We start from the raw sequence: 8,764 nt of genomic DNA, 5'->3' as shown, positions 1-8,764 counted from the left end.
TCCGACTGAAAACACTCACTCTCACACACACACACAAACACACACACACACACACACAGGCTAAAAGTCCAGGATTGCAGCAAAAGGTGAGTGTAAGTTTGTTCACTACCAGCCCTGCCTGTGTGTACACACACTGATTCACACACACACACACTCACACACATACACACACACACAGACGACTGAGCTCTTTGAGCTTACGTGCACAGGACCAATTAATGTTAAACCAGACAGTCATGCTGTGGATTTCCACTATGAGCAATTAAAGACAGAAAAACCACATTGTCAGGTAGGGTGTGTGTGTGTGTGTGTGTGTGTGTGTGTGTGTGGGTGTGTAAATATCCGGAGAGAAGATTAGACATTTAATTAAAAATTAATTTAACAACAAATGACAGCAAACAGGTTGGAAAGAAAATGCTAGTCAATGATGTTGATGCAATGTGTGTGTTTGTGTGTGTGTGCACATGAGAGCTTGTGTGTGTGTGTGTGTGTGTGTGTGTGTATGGGTCCAAGTATTTCTTTTTCTGTACTGGGCACCGCAGGGGTGAAACTGGGTTCAAGCTTCTCAGGCAACCAGAGCTGATAAACAAATCAATCAAGTTTTCATATCCGGGTCTGAGGAGCTGAACTTTTGAACGCAGATTATCAGGGTGTGCAAGACAGATGGCACGCTTGTTTTTGTGTAGGAAACCTCGTAACACACACTGCAACACCCTGTAACACACCCCATAACACATACCGTACCACACCTAGCAACACCATGTAACACACACCGTAACACACCATGTAACACAATGTAACTCACCCCGCAACACACCCCATAACAAATCCTGTAACAAAATGTAACACACCCCATAACGCACCATGTAACACACCCCATAACACACCCTCTAACACATCCTGCAACACCATGTAACACACACCGTAACACACCCTATAATGCACCATGCAACACCATGTAACACACCCTCTAACGCACCCTGCAACACCATGTAACACACCCCATAACGCACCCTGCAACACCATGTAACACACCCTATAACACACCATGTAACACACCCCATAACACACCCTCTAACACACCCTGAAACACCATGTAACACATACCGTAACACACCCCATAACGCACCCAGTAACACCATGCAACACACACCGTAACACACCCTGCAACACACACTGTAACACACCCGTAAAATGCCCTGCAACAGCATGTAATATACCACATACCACATCCAGTAACACACCATACAACACCATGTAACACACCCCATAACGCACCCAGTAACACCATGCAACACACACCGTAACACACCCTGCAACACACACTGTAACACACCCGTAAAATGCCCTGCAACAGCATGTAATATACCACATACCACATCCAGTAACACACCATACAACACCATGTAACACACACCGTAACACACCCCATAACGCACCCAGCAACACCCTGCAACACACACCGTAACACACCTGTAACATGCCCTGCAACACCATGTAATACACCCCATACCACATCCCGTAACACACCATACAACACCATGTAACACACACGTAACACACCCCATAACGCACCCAGCAACACCCTGCAACACACACCGTAACACACCTGTAACATGCCCTGCAACACCATGTAATACACCCCATACCACATCCCGTAACACACCATACAACACCATGTAACACACACCGTAACACACCCCATAACGCACCCAGCAACACCCTGCAACACACACCGTAACACACCTGTAACATGCCCTGCAACACCATGTAATACACCCCATACCACACCCCGTAACACACCATACAACACCATGTAACACACACCGTAACACACCCCATAACGCACCAAGCAACACCATGCAACACATACCGTAACACACCCTGCAACACCATGCAACACACATATAATCTGCCGACTGGTTCAAATGTTTGTCGTGCAGCCGCTCATCACGCCGCCCTGTCCTCCTGCTCCGTGTTGGGGGAAGACGGGATTCGGTCTTGCGCCAGGATGCAGCTGCGAGCCCAGCGGTAACCTCAGTTCTAACATGCGGCAGAACGGGTTCCGTCCGTCATGGCTGGATGAGACGAGTGTGTTTGTGAGAAGATACGCTGCAGGGAGCACAGAGCTTCTGCTGAATTCATGCCGCAATTCCATTGTTCTCTCAATTTGTGGGAATCGCGAGTTTGACGACTGGCCAGGTTTCGGGTAAAGCAGAGAACTTGAGAAGCAGGGGGGAGCAGACAGATGGTCAGCATTATTCCTCCAGCATGGATGGACACTGGGAACCCCATGGTGATGCTGTCCTCCAGTGTCTGAGAGGTGCCGGAACAAGGACCATTCCAGATTTTATTTTGGCTTTCAGCCATCATATTTCTCTGTAATATGTAACCGTATGAGTAATGTGTGTGTGTGTGTGTGTCATTGTTCATGACGTCTTCTGACCTGTTGCATGCTTTAGTGACACTGTCTGTCCCGGTGTTAAAATAGCGGCCGTAAGCCACTAAGCTTTCCTCGCGGCGGTGGCGCCGCGCCCGCTGTTGCCGTGGAGATTACCGAGCCGCGGTCACGGTCCAGACCTTGTGGGCAGCACTGCCCGCTGACCACGCAGCGTTACCCACAGGCCCCGGCCTCTCGGGCCTCCTGACCAATGAAATCACAGGAGGTTCTTTTGCTCTCCTTGTAGGGAAAAGAACAACAGAGTCCTTCACTATAGAAGAAAATGGATACCCCTTAATGTCTTTAATAATCCTACATTTTCATTGCTTTAAAAGAACTTTCAAAATGTTTTTCAAAGGCACTTCAAAGCAATGAAATGAAATGAAAAGCATTTCATTCTCTTCGCTTCTTCCTATAGTTACAAACAGACAGCGAAATGTCAGTATTTTACATTTCCCATTTACAGCATTTACCAATAAAACAATCAAACTTAGACACATTTCTCATTAAAGTTCAAATTCCTTCACCCCGGACTGTCTTTGTGTATATCTCTCTCTCTCTCTTTCAAACACACACTTCTACACACCCACACACACACACACTTTTACACACACACACACATACAAACTTCTACACACACACACGCAGCCTAATTGGTGCAGTGTTGGTTTCCAGTGATCCTGAACCCTGCAGTGTTTTTCTGTCTGTGTCTCGCTGGGCAGGAGATGAATCGGCGGTGTCAGGAATTCCGCTCTTCGTGCAGACAGGGTCGGACGCTCACGCTCGTACGTTCTCGTGCAGCGGAAGGCCCTGCTCAGGGGCATTCACAAGGTAACCAAGACGAGGCAACTGGGAAATCTCACAAACGTGGCGATCTCAGTAGAATCCACTGCAAATAACACACCGTTATCAGTTGACAAATCGGTCACATCCTGGTTCTAATGTCTTGTAGCCTGCAAAAAGACTGGAACTGTGTAGCTTATATTATATTTTATACTTTTCTAAATAATTTTTATGATATAAAAGTGTTTTAAGTTTAATGACGAGGGAACACACTGGCCTGTTAAGGAATCCTGCAGATTCCACAGATGTTCTTGGCCACCATATTCTTCAGCCTGGAGGGACGGAAATACCTGCTGCTCCTCCGTCCACGTCTGTGCGTGGGAGGTTGATGGTTCGATGTTGGCGGATTTATCCGTCTCAGTCACCGGGATCAGCCTAAGCCCTGACTCGGAATAGCAGGGATGGAGGAAGGGAGACGTATGCAAATGTATTTCTGAAACACAATCAACATGAAATATGACCATTACATAAAACGTGGGATTTGAGATATTTTTCTATGGGCAGGTGTCAACGAACCACCTCAAGGAAAAAGTAAAGTGCTGCTTTGCTTTGCCCATGATGGTGACCAGCAAGCAACCTGCTTGCCAGAAATTGGGTGTAGGTGGTGGCACCTTCGGAAAAAGTGCATTCCCAACAGGCCTTCCGACAGAGGAAATGACCTCATAGCCAATTCACGGAATGGGGCCACTGACTAAATATTAACATTTAATGGAGGAAGCAGGGTAAACACGGTGATTTACAGATATGAGTCAGTTTCCACCTCATTCTCCGCCTCTCTCTCCACCATCAGCTGCATTTGGAGCTCCGAAAGTGCGGGTCGACGTTTTCCAGTTACTGTTGTGCAATTTCAGCCGTAAAGAAAAGATGATCCCAGAATGGACCAAAATCGACCCTCAAAAAAATGCTATTCCTGGTTTATAGACATTTGGGCCCTTTAAGGTGGAATTTAGTGACAGATTAGGATTAGTCTGAGAGTTTTAGAAAGAGACCCTGAGTGCTCGACCACTTAATCTTAATCCCAAATCGTTTTTTCTTCCTGACAACTTCAGATGAAATTCCAGAGCATCGGGATGTAAGATATTCCTGCTGTCTATCCCTTACTTAGCATCAGCATCACGTTACGTTACGTCTTGGCTTTTTTCCTTCTCTCTCCTTCACCCTGGTGCAGGTGTCTAATTCTTACTCTTCAATCCTCTTAGTCTTCTATTTCAGTGAGAAGCTCTCGGTGAAGCTCTCAGCCCGAGGAGCTGAGTGACCGGCGAGCAGTCGAGAAGAGGCCACTGAAGAAAGCCGTCCCCGTCTTCACGTACGCCGGTGAGCTTCCGCGCTCGGGTTGCATGCATGCATGCGTTTGATGATGCTCGCGTGATTAGAAGATCGCTTGGACAGTAACAGCTACGGTTGCTGCTGTCTGGTTGCATGAGGAACGTGGTGGATTCGCGTTGCCAGATTCCATAGTCTTTTCAGTCATTACCTAACTTATTGGTAGACGTGTCGGGGTCCGTTAATTAAACTGTGATGCTGGACTGTAATCTCAGCCACAGAAAGCAAATCTGCGCTCCATTGCTCTTCCTCAAGGACCCGGATTGTGCATTGCAATGAACTGAAATGACATTCGGAGAAGCGAATTAGCCACATTGGAATTTAGATTCGAATGAGTACGTTCAAATTCGGTTTGTGCACAAATATCAGCCAATAAAGAACAGATAGAATCCGTTTTGGCGGAGAGTGAGAAATGATTGAACACACGCTAATCAGATTATAATCCATCGATGCACTCGCAGCAAGACGACGCTATGGGTTGTGTACACACACGCCACACCTGATGTAGTGTAGTCAGAACAACCGTCTTCTGACCAGTGAACAGTCGTGCTCCTCCTACAATGACCAGGCCAACGCTACAGTCGGGATCTTCGGTCGAGGGCATTAGATCATTTTCTTCCTCCCCGTTAGTGACGCCGTTTCCAAGACAGCGGGCAAATCCAATCATGTCGGCAGCCAATCAGACGACTCGATTAGCTCGTGTCGTAACGTGACAGCGCGCCATACCTGGCTCATCCTGAGTGACGTTGACACACCAGCTTTCAAGGTGTCACCTGAGTTGATTATAAAGCCTCTCGCTGTGTAAGTGTGTGTGCGTGTGTGTCATTATGTAACCGTTAGGGATTCAATATTCAATAAAATGAATGCAGATCTGCGGACTGAGACTCCGTTGTTCATTAAACCTGAGAAGGATGCTTTGTAGTTCCACTAGAGAACCGCAGCAGGCCAACCCATCGTACCAGGAACCTGGTTGGAAACCATCTATACCATGCTTATGAGCACCATGTGTGGCTTGTATTAAATTAGTAATAACCTATGTGGGCTCTACTGTGCTTCCGAGAGCCTACGGCAGAATCAGTTATCCAAATCCAGGGGAGTGGTAGAAGGTGAGCTGAATCACAGCGGCCTGCTTCTTGGCCACCCTTGGTTGGGAAGGTCTAGGAACATGTCACATGGAGGCAGGAGAAGGAATCTGATGACTCAAGGAACAAATGAACCAAGACCAAACACAAGACATCAAGACACGACATCAAATTCTCAACTGGAGCAAGTAAAGAACTCTGGAAGATACCCATAAACACAGAGGTCATGTTGGATTGGAGGACATGGTTCAGCCAATCAGAATGAGTCTGAGATGAAAGTGAGGTGTCGTGTTTCCATCTGGATTAACGTCTCCCAGCATGTTACAGCTGTGAGATTAAAGATTCGTATTACGGTGGGATTATTACACTCCATCACTGAGATCGTGGCCTTGTGTCTAATCTGATGTTATCTCCCCGCCTGTCCGCAGCGGAGCTTCTCACACATCATGTCGGAGGAGGTGACGGTCACACACACGGGTGAGTCTGTGTGGCAGATCAATTATACCAACACATGGTAGTAGCCTAGCGGGTAACACACTCGCCTATGAACCAGAAGACCCGGGTTCAAATCCCACTTACTACCATTGTGTCCCTGAGCACACTTAACCCTGAGTGTCTCTGGGGGGGACTGTCCCTGTCACTACTGACTGTAAGTGACCCTGGATAAGGACGTCTGGTAAATGCCGTAAATGTAAATGTGCAGGTCCCAAGGGCGTGATAAACGACTGGAGGAAGTTTAAGATGGAGAGCATGGACCAGGAAGCTCTGTCCTCCAACAAGAGGGAGCTGCTGAGGCAGATGAGCTCCCCTCACAAACCGAACGACGAAACACGCTGCGGACTCAACCGCAAGGTGGTACACACACACACGCACACACCACACACACACACACACACACACACACACACACATATACACACGCACACACACACACGCGCACAAACACGCACACACATACACACACTCACACGCTCACACGCGCACACACATAAACACACAAGCACCCACACATACACACACACATATACACACGCACACACACCCACACACACACACACATGCACACACACATATACACACGCACACGCGCACACACACACACACGCGCACAAACACGCACACACATACACACTCACACGCTCACACGCGCACACACATACACACACCCCACACACACACTCGCACACACACGTACACACGTACACACACATAAACACACACGCACGCACACACAGACGCACACCACATACACTCGCACACACACTACGCACACACACAGACACCACCACACACAGACACCACACCGTATGCACACACAGACACACACACACACACACACACACACACAGACACACACACACGTACACACACACACATATACACACGCACACGCGCACACACACACACACACGCGCACAAACATGCACACACATACACACACTCACACGCTCACACGCGCACACACATAAACACACACGCGCACACACATACACTCGCACACACACGTACACACGTACACACACATAAACACACACGCACGCACACACAGACGCACACACACATACACTCGCACACACACGTACGCACACACACAGACACACACGCACACACACAGACACACACACACGTATGCACACACAGACACACACACACACACAGACACACACACACACACGTACACACACACATACACGCACAAACACACCAGACACACACGCACACACAGACACATGCACACACACACACGCGCGCGTGTGCACGGTGAGTGGTGAGTGAATGATGTCCGTGTTTGTCTAGATGAGCGTGCAGGAGTACGAGCTGATTAAAGAGGATGACGAGCAGTGTCTGAAGAAGTACCGCAAGCAGTGCATGCAGGAGATGCACGAGCGCCTGAGCTTCGGCCCGCGCTTCGAGCGCGTCCACGAGCTGGACAGCGGCCAGGCCTTCCTGGACGTGGTGGAGAAGGAGCACCACATGACCGTGGTGGTCGTCCACATCTACAAGCCGGACGTGAAGGGCTGCGAGGCCCTCAACGGCTGCCTGGACTGCCTGGCGGGCGAGTATCCCAGCGTCAAGTTCTGCCGCATCAGCGCCGAGGCCACGGGCGCCGGCGAGCGCTTCTCCGACGACGTCCTGCCCGCCCTGCTGGTCTACAAGGGCGGCGAGCTGCTGGGGAACTTCCTGGCCGCCACGCAGCACCTGAACGAGGAGTTCTTCGCCACCGACGTGGAGGCCTTCCTCAACGAGTACGGACTGCTGCCCGAGAAGGAGCCGCCTGCCGAGGACGACGCCGACGTGGAGTAGACGCCCTTCCGTCAGTCTGGAGTCCTGGAAGCTGTCACATGAAACCTCACATCTCCTCACTTCCCCACCTTCAGCCCGTGGAGGCCAGAGACGCCGATCGGTGACAGATTCCTCGGGCTGAAGACTGGCGGGATGTCCACTAGCGCAGCAGTCGGAAAAGAAACTGAGTTCCGTGGAGCCGTAGTGTTCAGCAGCAGGAAAGTTCCTCTCTCTGTACGTGTGACAGGCGTGTTGAGCGGTCGTTTCTTTAGGCCTGATGTTGCTGGAGAACAGACTTAAATAGGCCTCATTAGGAGAAAGCGAAATGCTCCAGCTGTATTCATGTGTCTACGTCTACCATGTTTTGTAATGAGAATGTAAAACGTAATGTCATGTAAACGTACCGTTGAAATAAAACCGTAAGATCTGGTTACGCTCAGGGGTGGGAATTTTAATGGCTCCCGTCTGTAACCGGGACTTCTGTCCAGTAGGACAGCTCTGCGTGACGGAGAGACAGGCTTTTACCTGCACGGAACCGCGGGGCTGAGTCACCTGCACAGGTTCACAAGTTCATCACGCCCAACACACGCCTGTTACGTTCTCAACTTTCCCTCCAGCGAGCGATGCAGATAACCCGTTCCATGCCAACAGAACGCATGCCTGTTTAAAGTGAAGTGAACATGTGATACACAGCAGCACAGCGCACGGTGCGCACAGTGAAATTTGTCCTCTGCATTTAACCCATCACCCTGAGTGAGCAGTGGGCAGCCATGACAGGCGCCCGGGGAGCAGT

The 8,764-nt window shown here is 49.5% G+C and overlaps 1 protein-coding gene across 1 annotated transcript; it reads left to right on the top strand.

Moving 5' to 3' along the window:
* Positions 1 to 4,464: 4,464 nt before the first annotated feature.
* Positions 4,465 to 8,410, top strand: LOC114768819 (phosducin-like). The gene is made up of 4 exons (XM_028961122.1): positions 4,465 to 4,597; positions 6,117 to 6,165; positions 6,392 to 6,540; positions 7,486 to 8,410. Exons 2-4 carry the CDS (start codon positions 6,135 to 6,137, stop codon positions 7,990 to 7,992), a joined length of 687 nt encoding a protein of 228 aa, XP_028816955.1. The 5' UTR covers positions 4,465 to 4,597; positions 6,117 to 6,134; the 3' UTR covers positions 7,993 to 8,410.
* The last annotated feature ends 354 nt before the right edge of the window (positions 8,411 to 8,764 follow it).

This window comes from Denticeps clupeoides, chromosome 19 (assembly GCF_900700375.1).
Source record: "Denticeps clupeoides chromosome 19, fDenClu1.1, whole genome shotgun sequence".
Lineage (NCBI taxonomy): Eukaryota > Metazoa > Chordata > Actinopteri > Clupeiformes > Denticipitidae > Denticeps > Denticeps clupeoides.
This window is presented reverse-complemented; position numbering and strand designations above follow the sequence as displayed.

Excerpts from the sequence above, each read along its gene's own strand:
- LOC114768819 (XM_028961122.1), top strand. The coding sequence starts at position 6,135 with ATGTCGGAGGAGGTGACGGTCACACACACGG. Across the intron at positions 6,166-6,391 it reads GGTGACGGTCACACACACGG|GTCCCAAGGGCGTGATAAAC; the intron begins GTGAGTCTGTGT and ends GTAAATGTGCAG. Across the intron at positions 6,541-7,485 it reads GCTGCGGACTCAACCGCAAG|ATGAGCGTGCAGGAGTACGA; the intron begins GTGGTACACACA and ends GTGTTTGTCTAG.